Source organism: Notamacropus eugenii, chromosome 2, assembly GCF_028372415.1.
Source record: "Notamacropus eugenii isolate mMacEug1 chromosome 2, mMacEug1.pri_v2, whole genome shotgun sequence".
Taxonomy (NCBI): domain Eukaryota; kingdom Metazoa; phylum Chordata; class Mammalia; order Diprotodontia; family Macropodidae; genus Notamacropus; species Notamacropus eugenii.
The window spans coordinates 285,840,323-285,858,114 of record NC_092873.1 but is presented as its reverse complement, the minus strand read 5'-3'; the positions used below and the strand labels follow the sequence as shown (position 1 = coordinate 285,858,114).

Genomic DNA, 17,792 nt, shown 5'->3' with positions numbered 1-17,792 from the left:
AGGAATATTGACTTAACAGTCTGGTTCTTGTCCCTGAACAATCTTGACTCACTCTCTCCTCTCTATTTTCTCTTTGGCTTTTCTTGGAATATTTCATTGATGCTATTTTTTTTAATTGATATTATTTCTTAATGATTCCTTCCTGTAAAAGAACCGCTGCCCCCAGTCCCTGTCTTGTAGCAAGCACAATTAAACAAAACAATTCAACACATTGGCTATGTCTGCCAATGCATGCCTCATTCCACATCTAGAATCTGCTACCATTTGGTCAAATGAAATCATGATTGGTTATTATGTTCATCAGAATTCTGAAGCTTTTGCGTTATTGTTTTCTCTTTCATTGTTTTCATCATTATGTAAATTGTTCTGCTTATTTTATTCTGAAGTAGTTTGTATATGTTTTCCCAATTTTCTCTGAATTTCTCATAATTCTTAGAGAATTGTGAATTTATTCACATTTAATCTTGTAAACTAATATTCCATTACATTAATTCAACATTTGGTTAGCCATTTCCCAGTAGGAGGGCACCCACTTTCTTTCTGGTCCCTTCTAAAAAGAAACTCAGGGACATTTTCCTCTGTTTTTGGTGTCATTGGATTATGTGCCTAGTAATGATAACTCTTGGTCAAAGAGTAAACTGAGTTTACTGACTTTTCTGCTAATTCCATCAGTTCCTCAAAACTTTCAGTTAGGTTTTCTTTTCATTCTGGAAATGACTTTGAATAAGACTGGCATGAATTTCTTTCATTTGTTCTAATGATTTCATATATAGAGAGAATTTATCACCTTTAATGTATCACTCTCTAATTTTACTTTTCAGAGGAACATTTTATCAAGGCTATTTATGTTTCAAGTGTGGCGCCAGAGCACACAAAGAATGTTTAGGAAGATTAGACAATTGTGGCAGAGTTAATTCAGGTGGTAAGTCATTTTTATGGTTGTGATACTGTTTTTAATTAGGACATAAACTTTGCTAAACATAATTAAGGCTTAATTTACCCCTAATTTGTGTTTATTGTAACATATATGCTTTTGAAACTACCATTTATAAGCACAATTAGAAGAAATTCACGTGACTTATCCTTGTTAAATTAAATGTTAGAAAAAGAAAAAAAAGCTACTAAAAGATACATAAGTAGTACCTCTCCCACCTTGTAACCTTCTTCTATCACACATCATTTTCTTTTAAGTAGAAAAAAGATTATACTTTTTAGCATCTATCTATCTATCTGTCTGTCTGTCTGTCTATCTATCTATCTATCTATCTATCTATCTATCTATCTATCCATCTATCCATCTTAATAACTTAATCTTTGGTGTATCCGAGTGTTATATTTCCCTAACATGCTCCTAGATGTTTGGGACAGTCCTTCAATTGGGCTGCCAAGGGCAAAAATTATATGTAGACTAATTCATGAATTAATGAACTCAATACACATGCAAACACACACACACACACATTAAAGGCTTAATCATTGGTGCATTGGATTTTTAGATTTCTCCCAGATACTTCTAGTTGGTTGGGAGCAGTCCTTCTGTTTGGTTGCCAGGGGCAAAAATAATATGCAGACTAATTCATGAATTAATGAATTGAATTAATTATCATTTTCTAACATCAAAGACATAGATTGCATTTTTAAAAATCTTACTTTAAAACTTTGTCCTGGTTAAAAAAAAAAAAAGGAATGTCACATTCCTATTACATGAGACAGACAAGGGGCACATAGGCTGTCAGGATCTTTTAGTTTGCTTGCAATTATGCATTCAGCAGGTTTTTATCTCTTATTGCTCTTCCTGGATTCCCTTAACTCTCTTCCTCCTCTTTCTTTTCTTGCCTCTTTCTTCTTTCTCTTTCTTCTTCTCTCTTGTTGTCCTTTTCCCTTGAGTTCCTCTGTTTTATCAATAAGTTCTTTCAAAATCAGTCCAAGTTTTTGAACACAAGAAAGTGAACTTTAACCACTTGAGTTCAAGAGGCAGCCATGTCAAGCTTTGATTTTCCCCAAGGAAGCAATGGACATTGAATTATTTTGGATAATATGAAGAGTAGAATAGAGAAGATGAACTCATTTTCAATTCATTTAGGTTCAGATAATGGGACAGTGGTTAAGGGAAGAGGAGTGAATTATATTGAGTCTTAGAAATTAAATTTTAATGATTATATCATACAAAATTACTTAATTTCCAACAACTCACAAGGAAGATAGTATTAAATGATAGACAGTTGTGATACAGTGCAAAGAGTCCTCAGATTAGTAGTCAAGAGATGTGACCTCCATTCTTGACTTTGTTACTAACTGTGTGGCCTTATGCAAGTAATATAATCTATTTCAACCTTAGTTTTCTTAGATGCAAAAATGATGACTTTGGGCCAGTAGTAGAATGTAATGACATAAGGGTAAAGGCTGTTTGGACCATTTTAGTTTTTCATCTTTGTATTTCCAAGACCTGGCACATAATAGTCACTTAGCAAATCTTTGTTGATTGATTAGTTTTTTAATAGCATTTTCTAAGGATTTTTTTTAAGATTGAGAGGGAGAGAATTTGGATCTGTAGTTTCATCAGTGTGGGAACTTATTCCAGGAATCCATACTCAACAATTTTACTGTAATTTAGTCTCAGTGAGTAGACTGGAGGGCACTGAGGGGGTAAGTGTCTTGCCTATGGACACAGAATTATTAAGGGTCAGAGGAAAGACTTGAATCCTCCATATCTTCCTAACTCTTAGTTCACCCTCTTTTCACTACACAATGCTACTGTTTCATAGGTAAATGATAGGGAACTTTTCTTTTTAAAATTGATGTTTTATGTAGTTTTATTTTTAAATGCATTTTTCATGGATTAGAAAATATGAATTATAACTATCTAATTCTATCCAATTAAATTTAGCAAACACTTATTTACCTCTTGATATTTTCAAGACATTGAGCTAGGTACTGGAGTGAGAGGCCAGCTGTTAATTCTATATAAGAATGGGAAGCAGAAGAAATGTAAATTAATTCTCAAATTTTAAAAAAACCCTTAAAATCAAAGCTAATAGCTAGTCAGACATAGTTTTGTATTTTGCCTTCTCTGCACTTGTGTGCAGTGGAGAACTGCAAAGATTTTGTCACTTAGTGCCCATACTTCCCTTGGATACTGTTGCATTGGAGGGAGAATGATCTAGATTTGTGAGTGAATATTATATTTTGATTATTCCTGTTGATTGCATTCTGTTGATTAAATGTTATATAATTTTATTCTTGCTTTTGCCTTCTTATTTAGAAAATGTTTTATGTTTCAGAATTAATGGCATCATTGTGGTTTCTTTCTGCAGCTGGGAAGCATACCCCTAGGGGCTCAGGAGCTACAGTGACAAGTTTAGGTGTATATTTTCCCACAGTGGAATACTGACACTGAGGGTGACTTTAGCCATATGGTCAACATGTTATAGACCTACCTCTATTCATCTGGACTGTAGCCTTTTGGTGGATCTCCCTGACTTAAGTTTCTCCCCAGTCCTCTACTCAGATGTCAAGTTTACCTTCCAAAGTGCAAGTCTTCCCATGTTACCTCTCTACTTAGTAAACTTCAGTAATGTCTGTCACCTCCAGCATCAAAAATAAAATCCTTTGTTTTGGGCATTCCAAATTCTTTATTATTGTCTCCTCCACCTCTTTCCTGTGAATGGCAAAGTACTATGTAAGGAGATATAATGAGAATACTTCAATATTTCAAGGACATATCCTTTCCTTGATATGGATACATCCTCCACTGATGCAGATTGCAATCCCACTAACTACAAGGGGGTAGAGTCTTGTGTAGTTGCTGTAGGCAAAAAAAATTTCCTCTATGCTCTCCTGGAGATGTATCTCTCTGAACTAAGGTAGGCCAATCCTTGAACAATAGATACACTGTTCATCATTGCATCTGTCCTTTGATACTTTCTAGAGTTCAGACTTTGCTTTTATAATCTTCAAGGACCCTGTGCCATCTCCACTTCACCATAAGAATTCAGAGTATAACTTCAGTGGAGGGTGGCACAGTTGATAGGGCACTGGACCTGGAAACATGGAAGGATCTAAGTTAAAATTTGGCCTCAGATTCTTACTAGCTGGGTGACCATGGGCAAGTCAGTTAACCTCTGTTTGCCACAATTTCCTCATCTGTAAAATGGGGAAAATAATGCCACCTACCATTCAGAGTTGTTATAAAATGCGTTAATGTTTGTAAAGTACTTTGTGAACCTTAAGGTACTATGTAAATGCTAATTATTACTATCATTAGCTATTATGGAAAGTGACAGTTCTAATATTCTGAAAATTAATTTTGAATAATAAAATATGAGGATTAACTTTGAAAATTTCTCAGGGTTTTTCGTGCGAGGAAGAGAAAGTAAAATGACTTTTAAATAAAAGCACTGATGTTTTTCCTGGAAATGTTTTTCCTGATTAGATCCTATATGTAAAAACTAATGCCTCACACCTCTTATCAGTCTTTTTTAAAGGTACAAAGTGTAATAGTACACAGCCTGTAATCTCTGGGAGGCTGAAGCTAATGGATCCCTTGAGTTGCTGCAGTTCTAGCCTAGGCAAGAGAGGGAGACTTAGTTTTTTTAAAAAAGCACAAATTTATAAATTTTGAACACCTCAATTTTAAGAAATTTTAAAAGACTTGAAAGATGCATTCCCTTTTTATTGGAGTAACCAAGCCTAGACAGTTCAGAAACTGGGTTATGAGTAGCTGTCATGTTTCCTGGGGAAAAAAAAAAACATTTTTAAAGTTGTCAACAAACATTTATTAAGCTAGCTACTATGCTAGGCATTATGTTTACATGAGATTTTCTAACTTGATCCTAGAAAGTTTAAACAATAGGTTATTGAAATGACAGCAAGTACATCTACATGAGCAAATGACTTTGGACCCCCAAGTTCCATTATGATCTACATGATGATTTTTCGAGTTTAGAGTGCTAAAGACAGAGGGTTTGATCAAATGGCAAGGACAGTATATTTCAGTAGCTATATTAGCAGAATTTTGAACTGGAGAGAAAAACAAAAGAAAATAGCAATGCCATTCTCCTCATCCTTCCTTTACCTTTGATCTTTATCTCCATTTTCATCATTCACTCATTTCCCCTGGGGAATGGATTTGAGATGGCAAAGGGCATCTTGCTCTGTCCCCCCCATCTGAATGTCCTTTAGTGTAGCATTGGCAATACATGGGTAGCTCAAGGCACTGCCAGGTTTTTTTCTTTCCCGGAGTTACTTAGGAGTAACAGTTAAACATTTTAGGAAGGTTGAGTCTTTTTGGGAAGGGAAAAATAAGGGAAAAGTTTAGCTATTTATGAACCTCCCACTACAGAAGGCAGCTGGGAATGATCTTTGAGAGGCAGTGTTGTCCAGTAGACTTGAACTAAAAGGATCTGGATGCAAATTCCACCCTGATGGTATCTAAGGGCACTTCAAGAAGTCATTTAATTTCATCAGGCTCCAGTTCCTCGTTTGTAAAAGGAGAAGGTTGGACTAGATAGAATCTAAGCTATCTTCCAGGTCTAAATCTATGATTCTATGATCCTATTTTCAGGGCAGGAGGGATAATGCAGTAGTAGATAGTTCATACATTTACCCTAGGTACAGAACCACCTCAAAGAATTGTTTCTATATTAACAGAAGACAGCCTCCTGTGTCTCAGAATTTTCACTCATTCGGCAGACTTCCTCTTCTTGGAAAGCCACTCCTATCAGACAGGAGACTATCCACTACACTATATAGCAGAGCTGAAAGTGGGTCAGGATCATTAGAAATTTTTAGGAAGGGCCTAAATTTGAGACTACTTTCTTCTTATCCTTCAACACCATGGAAACAATAGAGCTTAGAATCTGATTAACAAGAATAATTAATGAAAATAGAAAGCTACCAGATGGTGAGCTGGGGTGAGCTTCTCTCCCCTGAAGATGATTTTAGAACCCAGGCTAAAATGGGGAGGGGTGGGGGGTCAGATATAATCTCCTTATTCCATGTCCTAGCTAGTAGAGAAGAAAAGGGACATCTTATCTACTACCTCCCTAACTCTTCAAGTTTTACCTGAATTTTATCTGAACTATGGTCCAGGCTGATGCACTAGGAATGGGAGAGAGAAAACTAATATAACTAGAGGCCATGTGATAAGTTCTACCCATCAGGTCATATAACTGGTGGGTCCAAGGATTGGGATGTATGGGTACTCAAGGAAGACTAGTACCTCTGGTGTGAGGGCTGCTGAGCCCCTTTCAGGGCTGCTTTCCACCTTTGGTATCTACCTGATACCTAATTCTCACCTATGGTTCCAAGAAACTGTAGCATGCACGGTGGCCACACCCTGGTAAACCATTTCAGCAAATGTACTAAACATGGTTGAGGGTGGGAATAGGTGGATGTGAATGATTTGTTCCAATGGTCCATGAAGATGGTGAAAACAGTCACTGTGGAGCACTTAGAGTTTAGTTAGATGTTGACAATGCAAGGTCATCTACTGCATCCCAAGCCATAGCCAGTCATCTTGACTTTTATCTTACTGCTGGACTTAAATGATTCTGCAAGAGAGAGTGAGCCTGATGACTTCCAGCAACTCTACCTCACTTAGATCCAATGTATGCTTGAGTTAAAAGATAGCATTCATACCATATTTAACTTTCAAAGTCCTGTGGCAATGGGCAAGTGATGAAGCAGCGGGTGTGAATATACCGATAGTCACAACCCTATACATAGGCATCTAGGCCATAGGGTTGTCTTCTCACTGGATTGAAGCAGCCATGGGTTTCTGTAGTCCCTGGTTGTTTGAGTAGCCTTTTTTAAAGGAATGGAACTAAAGGAAGGAACTAAAAATGTGCCCCCAAATTTTTCTGCTTCACCTAACCTAACCCTGGTTTGCTTACTCTGGAAGGTAGGGATTCTACCATAAAGTTGAAACACACAAATAATGTACAAAAATTTTTGCAAAGATGATTCCCATCATCAAGGCAATGCTTTGAGGTACCCATATATTGTCAATGCTATATTAAAGAACATCTAGATGAGGAGGATGGAGCAAGATGCTCTTTGCCATCTCAACCCCATTCCCCAGGGGAAATGAGTGAATAAGGAAAATGGAGATAATGATGAAGGATGAAGGAATGTGTTCACACTTATGAACAACATGACATCCTGTATACCAGAAAGACAAAGAGCTCTTGTTGCAAGAGAATTCAGCAGGTATCAAATCCAAATAGCAGTCCTGAATGGAACAAGCCTGGCAAATGAAGGCCAATTTGCCAAAGTTAGAGCTGGATATACATTTTTCTGGAGTGGCTACTGTGATGAGGAGCACTGTGAAGCTGGTACAGGTTTTGCAATCAAAGCTAATCTAGTCAACAAGAGTGTATGCCTCTCAAAGGGAGTGAATGACAGGCTTTTGACAAGGCAATTACCATTTGTAGGAAAATGCCATACCACCATCATCAGTGCATGTGCTTCTACCAAGACAGACCCTGATGAGGTCAAAGAAAAATTTTATGAAGACTTGGAGATCTTCATCATCAATGTACCAAAAGAGGACAAGCTTGTAATTATGAGTGACTTTAACCCCAGAGTGGGCACAGACTATCAGACTTGGCAGGGAGTCCTTGGGAGGAGTGGAGTTGGAAACAGCAACAGCAATACTTCTTACTGAAGACCTGTGTATCTCTTGATCTTTTCATCACCAACACTGTTTTCCATTTACCTAAATGCAATAAAACTTTGTGGATGCACCCTTGCAGCAAACATTGGCATTTAATAGACTATGTCACCGTAAAAAGAAGAGATAGATGGGATTTGAGAGTAAAACAGGTGATATGTGGCACAGAATGTTGGACCAATCATAGATGTATCCTCTGTAAGATAAACATTTGCATTTAACAAAAGTGGTGGCCTCCAGGCAAGGGGACTACCAGAAGACTTAAGGTCAACAGATTAGAGTGCTTTTCTGAGGGTGAACAGTTTATTGCTAACTTGGAGGGAAAGCTGAACTGACACAGCATTGGCAATAGTGGGCAACTTCAGAGATTTGGTGTATGGCACCACACTTATTCATCTGTGCCAGGACAATCTCAAATGTCAAAAACAATTTGAAAAAAATTGATGGGGAAATCTAGAAACTGCTAAATGAAAAATGGGAATTCCACAGGGTTTACCAGCAGGATAGTTCATCTATCCCTAACAAGACAATGCTTAGCTCCATCAAAAGTAAAGTGCAAGCAAAGTTTAGAGAGATATGCAGAATTCTTGACTCAGTAAGAAGGCAGATAAATTCAGTTTTATGCTAATAATAACAATCCAAAGCACTTTTATGATGTTCTTAAGGCTATTTATGGGTTAAAGACCTGTAGTGCAGCTCAACTACTTGGTGCTGATAGAACCACATTGATTAGTGATAAGGACATGATCCTGGAGAGATGAGCTGAACACTTCCATAGTGTTCTCAACAGACCATCATCAACCAATGTTGAAGCCATTGACCATATACCTCATATTGAAATCAATATCTCTCTAGCTGAATTTCCAACTGAAGAAGAGGTTTGGAATTCTGTTAAGGCTCCTCTTGAGTGGTAAATTTCCTGGTACTGATTCTATTCCAGCTGAGATTTATAAGGCAGGAGGGCCACTGCTTATACAAAGGCTGACTGAAATCTTCCAGGTTATATGGCAAGAGGAGGTTATCCCCTAGCAGTTCAAGGATGTCTCAGTTGTCCATCTCTATAAAATCAAAGGAATAGACAATAACTGGTGGTGTGTGTGTGGGAGTGGGGGGGAATCTCTCTCTCTGTAAGTCATTATCAGCAAGATTCTTGCCAGAGTCATCCTTGATAGACTGATCCTTCACATGGAAGATTATCATCTACCCAAGAGCCAGTGTGGCTTCAGAAAGGGTTGGGGAATAGTTGATATGGTGCTTGAGGCTGGACAACTCCAGGAGAAATTCCAGGAGCAGAACAGAGATCTGTATATAATGCTTGTTGATCTGACCAAGGCCTTTGACCCTGTCAGTCATGAAGGATTGTGGAAAATCACAGAAAAATTTGGTTGCCTGGAGAAGTTATCAATATTGTATGCCAGTTTCATGATGGCATGATTATACAGGTTCTAGATAGTGGATGATACTGTCATGCTTTCCAGGTCACCAGTGGAGTAAAGCAGGGCTGTGTGCTTACTCCAGTGCGTGATGTTTTCAGTGATGTTGTCAGATGCCTTCAACAAGGATGAAAATGGTATCAAGGTCAGCTACCACACTGACAATAAATTACTTAACTAGAGAAAGCTTCAAGCCACGACTAAAGTGGAGGGAGAGTTGGTGCTCAACCTTTTCTTTTCAGATGGTTGTATCCTTAATGCAGCCTCTGAGGCTGAGATATAACAGAGTATGGATCAATTTTGTGCCACTTGTGTTAATTTTGGCCTAACAATCAACCATTAGTTAGAGCAAATGGAGAAATTTTGAATGCTTTGGATAAGTTCACTTACTTTGGCAGTATACTTTCCAGGGATGTTCACATAGATGACCAGGCTGATGAACCCATTACCAGAGCTAGCTCAGTGTTTGGGACACTGAAAGAAAGTGTGGCTGAGCAGAGGTATTAGGCTGAATTGAAGGTGTACGGTGCTATTGTGCTTACTTGATTGGTGTACGCCAGTGAAACCTGGACAGCCAACCAACACCATGCCAGGAAACTGAATGGCTTCCATTTGAATTGCTGTAAGAAGATTTTGAAGATCACGTGGCAAGATAAGCCTCTGGATACTGAAGTTCTTTCTTCAGCCAAGTATTCGACATATTGCAAGTGGTCTGCTATAGACAGTGAAATTCCAGTGGATTGGCCATGTTGTTTGTATGCCAAATGTACATTTACCTATAATACCATTTTACAGAGAACTCACACAAGGAAAACATTCACACAGAGTCAGAAGAAGCTATGCAAAGATGCTCTCAAGGTCTTTCTGAAGAATTTTTGGAATTGATTGTGAGACATGATTGATACTAGCACAGCATCACCCAACACAGTATACTTCCATCAAAGAAGGTATTGTGCTCTATGAGCTAAGCAGAATTTCAGTAGCTCAAAAGTAAAGTGAACTGTGCCAATTTAGACACCTCTACTCTAAATCTTCATATGGACTATTTGTGCCTGACCTGTAGTAGAACTTTCTGAGCTCATTTTGGTCTGTTGAGCCACAGTTGGACACACTGTACCTTGACTTTGACATAGTGAAGTTGTTTTGATCCTCTGAGCATAAAAGACAGCAACCAGCCAACAACCAATCAGGCCCAAGGGTGTGGCTGAAAGTCTTATAAAAGATTCTTTATCATACAAGGTACTTAATATCATGTCATGATAAGGATACCCCTTCTTTCTTGGGAGAAAAAAACCTTGAGCTCCATTTAGCTCTGTCTACATTATCCTTCTTCATATTGACTTGATAGTTACCTTCCTTCCTGGCCTACTCTTTCCTCTGCTCTAACCACTGAAATCTCACTGGTCCTTCTCAAGTTCTCCAGACACTCTCTAATGAAGTCCTCCCTGAACATTTCAATCCAGGAGTATGCTGGAGTAAGCTTGCAGTTAATATCTGTTCAGTGTTTAGGGTCAGCAAGCTTGCAGTTAATTTCTGTTCAGTGTTTAGGGTCAGCAAGCTTGCAGTTAATTTCTGTTCAATGTTTAGGGTCAGCACCTCAGAAATCAGCAAATACTACAAATCAGGGCTTGATTTACTGCTTTGTTGATTGTCTAGACCTAAAAAAGTGTTTAATGAAGAATAAATTTCAAAGTATACCATATATTCCCTCCATCCCCATCCCAGCCCCTTGTTAAACATTTGCCAAGTATACCTCTGCTTCCATCCTTCATGAATCTCCATTTTCCCTTAATTTTCCATGGAATCATATTTAGACACTTCTGACATTATCTAGATTGTATTGCTGTTTGCTAATTATTTCATGAATGTAATCTTATTTGTCCCAATTCCAAGCACCTGGGTTTGTGTCTTGGCTGTCCTGCTGGCCAGCTCTATCATCCTGGGCAAACACCTTTCTCCCATTCAATCTCATCTGTAAAATGGAGGAGCTGGATTAGATCTCTCAGGTGCCCTCCAACTCTCAGTCCTTTGATTCTGTGGGCTCCTTGATGGCTGGGGCCATGTTGTAGACATCTTTTATGTGCCCAGTACCTAGCCTAGTATAAAGAAAGAACACAGCAAGTGCTCAGTAAGCATTTATATCCAACAAAGCAGCCTTTATCCCCTTCCCCCACCTAATATTATTTTTTTCCTCAATTTATCCGAATTTTCCCTCAGAGGAAATGTTTAGTGAAGTCTTAGTGATTTTGTAGGACATATTACCATGGAGCCATTGTAAGAAGACTAGATTTGGTAATGTCAGATCTCTATTGCTTGCTACCTGTGGGACTTTTAGCGTTTCTGTCCCTCATTTTCCTCACTGGTAACAGAAAAATAACAATTCAGGTTTATACATCACTTTAATGTCTACAATGTGCTTTACCTATGTTATCTCATTTGATCCTACAATCCTGAGAAGTAGGTGCTATTATTATTTGTTTTACAAGTGAGGAAACAGGCAGAGAGAGGTTTTGAGACTTTCCTAGGCTCACATAGCTACTAAGTATCTGAGGCAGGATTTGAACTCAGCCCTTCCATCTCTAGCTTTTTACCCAATATGCTACCCAGGTGCTTCTTTGCATACATTATTTGATTTAAAATTCTCATGTTAATTCTATGATGTTATTCCCATTATAGCTGAGGAAACTGATGCTCGGATAGTTTGTAACTTGCACAGGGTCACCTGGTTAGCATCTGAGGTGGGATTCAAACCCATGTCTTTGTGACTTCTTTGTCCAGAGTTCTGACACTTCGCTATGCCTTAAATGAGGAAGGCATGCTGAGTGTCCCTTCTGGTTCAGAATCTGCCTTTTGCCCTTTAACATTTAACAATGCACGTGAGAAACTCATTTATAAAAGTTTAGCAATCTATTCATGTATTCTTCCCCAGCCCTAGAGTTCAGTCCCACTATCTGTGTGAATCCTTGTTTTGATCTAGTCTAATTTGTCATGGAGACAAGAAGTACTTGTAACAGAAGGGTGGGGCTTTTACCAGGGGAGAAAAGTCATCCATTCATTCCATTCATGTCTGTACACATCTGTGTCCAGGTAACAGATGGAGCATAACAGACCTAGGAGAGGAGTCCTTTAAGTTCTTTGGGTGTGTTTTTGTTCACAAGAAGGATTGAAAGTGAAGTGGAGAGGTCTCCACTGGGGAGCGAGTGGGCATTTTAGCCCTTGCTAATGCCTGTGGTGTGGGAAGCTGGCCAGTGCCACCATTTTGATCTCACCCTGCTGGACTGAGCCTGCTCTGCCTTCTAGTGAATAGCACAGAAACATTCTCCCTTAGCCTCCAAAGTGCCCTGCCAATAGCTTAATCTGAACAATGGGCATGGGCACCTTTGCACTAGTGTTTCTCAACAAGTCAACACAGGGCCAGGATTAGTCTGGGCCACCCTCCCCTTGGCACAGTGCTGCAGTTTGCAGTTCACTTGTTGGGACAAAATGTCTCTGCCTGGCTTTCTGTCCAATAGGTGAGAAAAACCTTCCTATCCCCTTTTACCCTAGCCTCGCCCAACAGAGCTTGCTTTGCATTTTCTCTCTATTAAGGGAGGAATCCAATTGCCAGCAAAGCCTTATGGAGCAGACTACTGCAGTCTGATCACCTTTCCTTTAGTGGGAATGCAAGCCTCAGCTTCTGGAATATAACTAACAGATTCCCATTTCTTATCTGCTTAATTGTTTAATTACCTAGGACAGCTGCAGTTGCTGCTGCTGTTGCTGCTGCTTTGAAAAGAGTATGACTTGGTCTGTTGATGGCTGAGAACTACTTAGTGAGCACTTGGTGCATGCAAGGGGAGCTTCTTTGTGAATTTTATCTAAACCATTCTTGAACCAGTAATGAACTTTTTCCAAACCTTAAAAGGACTATGTTTTACTCCATACAAGCATAAGAAGTAACATGGTAGAATGTTTGATAGGTTAGAAAACACATGTATAAAACAGTTAAACTTTGATAAAAGTATCTCAACCTGCTTTTGGGTATTTTGTAAAGCTTTTTCTTAAATTTAGTTATAAGGCTGGATAAACCAATTCTGCTTGATTTGACTGTCACCTCCATAGTCATAAAAGAACTCTCTCCTCTTTAGCTTATTATGTTAGCACTTGGTTTATTTCATAAATCAGAAACTCTTCTTATCAAATGAGATAACATGGGTAAGTGGTTTGTAAACCTTGAAGCCCTATAAATTCTTACTATAATTATCATTAATTTTAAGTCACTTTTAAAAGAAAAAGGGAAATGCATTCTCACATTTGGGTCACAATAACTAGGTATAAATCATCATTACAGTGAACTAGAAATGGGATATTAGCTGGTTGATTTCCTGATATGATTCCTGAACAAGAACTGAAATACAAAACAGTTTCTAAATATTATTTACAGTTTATGCAAAATGCTGCAATGCATTTTACAGAATACCATGGCATCTACTCAATGTGCATAACATTTATGCAGCTTTTCCCCAAAGCTCTATCCATCCTTTTGTCTTTCATTTAAATATTTCATAGAAAATAGCCCAAATGAAAACTTTTTGGAAAAAGCCACATTAATAATTTTTGCTTCCTGTGGTGCTTTCATTAATGTGGAGGAATTTCCATTGTGCAGACTCTCTCCCCTGATGCTTCCAGTCTGTGATTTATACTGCAGTAGAGTAGGTGACTTGCCTGGGCTTACATAGCCAGTATTTTGTGGGGGAAGGACTTGAACTCAGGTCTTCTAGATTTCAAAGCCCATGCTCCACTGAACCATATTGCCTTGAATGAAAAAAAAAAACTTGCTGTACTATTTACACACATTAATTTTTTCTGGTCCTCATCTGGAATTTCACTGAATCAGGCTTTCCCTCTTCTAATAAAGAGGGACACTTGTTTGGCAACTTATCATCTTAGACAGTTGCTTGGGGCACTAAGAGGTTAAGTGACTTGCATAGGGTCAGACAGCCCAACCAGCATGTATGGGGATTTCAACCTGGGTCTTCCTTCCAAAGCTAGTTCTGTAACCATTACTTTGCTGGCTTTTATTTACCCTTGAGAAATAGAGACACTTTCTGATAGCAGACAAAAGCAGGTAGCTGTGACAGAACAAATGTAATATGGCAGATTTTTACATGACACCAAATTAATTTTGAAAAATCCACCTGAAGCCTCCTTGAAAAATCACTTCCCTTGGGCAAATACATGCATATAACTGTGTTCTGACTTTGCATCTGGAGGTTTTGTTCTGCACGGGCTCCAGAACAACTAAGGAATCTCCCATTTCTAAACTTCACAGAACCAGTAGGGACATGATAAAAGAAAGGAAGTTTATTTATGAGTCACTGCCCTAGAAGATTCTTGAAAGGGTAAAAATATTTTATTGTTGGATCCGTTGCAACCTCAGGAAAAGAGCTTCAGAGTAAACATGAATTAAGGATTACAAACTTTCAGATACTTGCAGAATGGAATGACTTTCCTATGAATGTTCCCAGGATAAGTGAGGCTTGAGATAGGGTATGAGGGACATCTCAAGACAGTAACTTCCTTCCCTTACTAGTGTTCAGGTGAGGTAGGTGTTCCAGTATTTAGATCTCCACTTCACACTGTTAGATCTTGCCTAGCAGCGCTGTTGAGTAACTGTACTCTTGAGGGACAAGAGTCTTGAATTTGAGTATTATAAATTATAATGTCAGTTGCATGCAAATAAGATATCAGATGGAGGTAAATGATGCTTTATATGCTTTGTAATCGGGAGCAGGTTTTGCAAAGAACACATCAATAGAAAGGCACTTAGATCACATTTTGCACCTGAATATTCTTTTAATCAGGAACCACAAGAGCCTTCAGACAAGAGAGTTTATTCATTATAAAGTTTATAACTCTTTCTGGGCAAATAAGAGAAGTGTGCATTGAGACTGTCCCATTCTGAATTCAGGGAAGGCTTAGCATATCATGAAGCTAAACGTGGCATCCAGCTGATTAGCACTTCAGTTGTAAATTCAGCCCTCTAAGGGAAGCTTTATTTCCACTGGTTAACTATGCCCCAAGTCAACTACGTTTGGTGAAGTGACTTGGCTTCTTTTGCCTTCCTAGAAGCAGGAATCTCATGTTAATAAGACAGAATATTCTCTGGTGGTAAAGGCAAAAAGAAAGAAAATCAACTTTGATTTAAGTGTTGTTTTGTCTGTGTTCTTACTATGAAAGTGTCATATTTATTTGCTGCTGAACATCCTTTGCTAGGAATGAAATTCAACTGATATAATTCAGCAGGCGGTACCAGACTGGATCTGGCCCCCGCTTTTATCATTGCCTACCTACTTCTTTCTCCCATCTGTGGAATGTTCTGTGTTATCTGTAGAATGGTATATTCTATAACCCTGACCAGCTGTGGAGCTTGAAAAGTTCTAATGTAGAAGGGAATATTTGCCTTGGTTTCCTTGGCTCCAGTGGACAGAGCTATGAGCTCCCTCCTTATATCCAACTCAAAAAAACCAGTGCCTGGCACATAATAGGTACCTAATAAATGCTTGTTGATTAAGAAAGATTCAGGACCCATCATTATTGCTCATTGTGGCTTCTCACCGTAATTGATATATCCCCTACATTCAAACAAGTTCTCTCACCAATTTGCTCATCTCAGTGTACCAGGCCTTGTGCTGGATGCTGGGGATACAAAACACCCCCCCCCCCCAACAAAAAAATAAACTGAAGCAGCCTGGGAGGAGCCTATATTCGATTAGGAAGATACAACATGTAGTCAAGGAGTATTTATGAAGCACTTACTATTTGCCATGCACTGTGTAAAACCCTAAGGGTACAAAGATCAAAAAAATTGAACCGGGCCTGGAGGAGCCTACATTCTACCAGGAAAATACAAAATGTAGTCAAACCCAGTCAACAAACATTTATTAGGTACTTAGTATTCATCAGTCACTGTGCTAAACACTGGGGATACAAATACAAGCAAAAAAGAAAAAAACAGTTTCTGCCTTCTAGGAACTTATATTCTCATGGAGATATATAATAGGAAGAAAACAGTAACAACTAGGGGGATGGGGAAAGACTGGACAAAAAAATGTGGAACTTAAGTTGAGCACTGAAGGAAATTAAGAATTCTGATCACTCAAGATGAGGCGAGTGTGCATTTCCAGTGTGTGTGAATGCTCAGGGAATATGGTGATGGTAGGCAGCTACCACTTTATCTCATCACCAAGTATAATCCAAGACACATCAGTCCCGTTACTGTTATCTGGTTCCCTTAAAAGTCCAGGAGGGTGTTTATGTAACCAGCAGCTGCTTCCTTCATCTGCTGGGACAAAAGAGGACCCCTGGACATGGTGCCATAAGGACAGGTGCTGCTTCCACTTCTCCATCTGCAGGGAGCTGTTCTCTCTGGGATGTGGGCAGAGGGAAGGTTCAGGGTCAGGCAGAACAGCTTTCCTGGACAGCACCAGTCTGGGAAAACCAAGGTGACTTGCATTTGAAAGTGATGAAAAGCAGTCAGGCACATGGTTTTCTCTAGAAGGAAGGTGACTTTCAGTCTATGCCTTTCCCCTATTCCCACTAATAAAGAATATTCTCTTAGAAAAAAAAATTGAAAGGAGAGAAGGGGAAAAAAGGTAAAAGGCGAAAGAAAACTCGTTCTGTTAGCCTCAGGCAGGTTCAGTGTGTGAACCTGTTACAGCTGGCTAGGTATACACTGCAGTGGGAGTCCCTCCCTGGAATTCTGATTATAGGACTCCTTAGAATTCATAAGCCATGTGAATTTTAGGGTTTGTAGGAATCATATCCATGAGCTAATCCGATCCAGGGAATTTAAGGGACTTACTCAAGGTCACCTAGCTGATGGGAGGCAGAACCTCCTCTTAGTATGCCTGACTTATACTTTCTTCTCTGCCCCACTACCAGCTACTTACTGAAAGATCTAACATCTTGTTAGGTCTCTGCTTTCTTTCCTGATAACTTGGCTCTACTTTCTCTTTATGGAATCATTTTGGGGTGGAAAAGACCTGCGGTAGTATCATGGAAAAATGGTGCTTCCCCTATGCCCAGGAGCAGCTAAAGATCATTGAGTTTGTCCAGGATGTGGGACTCTCAAGAGCCGAGCCATTGGCCAATCTGAACAATGTCTTTCTGTACCTACTCCTGTTTGTCAGCTTTTGGAGAAGCAGTGTGTGGCCCTGCTCTAGTAAGGAGTGATCTTTTGCCCTTCTCTGGAATTAATTCATCTAAAGATCTCAAAGCATTATTCATCTTCACAGTGTAACTGTTGTTATTCATATTTCACAGATGGGCATACTGGGGTCAAGAGCAAATCTGTAGTTTTACCTAAATCACAAAAGAGGAGAGAATATTAATATCACAATCCAATGCCTATTTCCAGTTATTCTCTTTAGATCAGAGTGGGGTCAAGTAGACATGAAAACTGTACAAACATAATCAGAAGTGTTAATGTTAAAGTCTTCGTTGTTTAGCTTGTAGTGGGAACCTAAACATATGCCACGTAGGTGCAATTTGGTGAGTTTAAAATCCTAATACCAGGTTTAAGGTAATAAAGTTGAGAGGAGACAGCTTTCTCTCATGCATAGAAAGTTAATGCAAACCCTCTACTTGAGCAGCTTTTGTGGTTTAATTATTTGACACTGCTTAATAAGCAATTCAGAGAGTTAAGT

General features: G+C 38.9%; 1 protein-coding gene across 2 annotated transcripts in view; it reads left to right on the top strand.

Annotated features, from left to right (window-relative positions):
• The window catches only part of VAV3 (vav guanine nucleotide exchange factor 3), a 453,372-nt gene that overhangs the window by 303,774 nt on the left and 131,806 nt on the right, over window positions 1-17,792 (top strand). Inside the window, exon 17 of one of the 2 annotated variants that reach the window (XM_072644176.1) lies at window positions 822-919. In XM_072644176.1, the coding sequence (XP_072500277.1) occupies window positions 822-919 (98 nt within the window). Of the gene's footprint in view, window positions 1-821; window positions 923-17,792 lie in introns of both variants that reach the window. The other variant, XM_072644175.1, reaches the window with a different exon arrangement.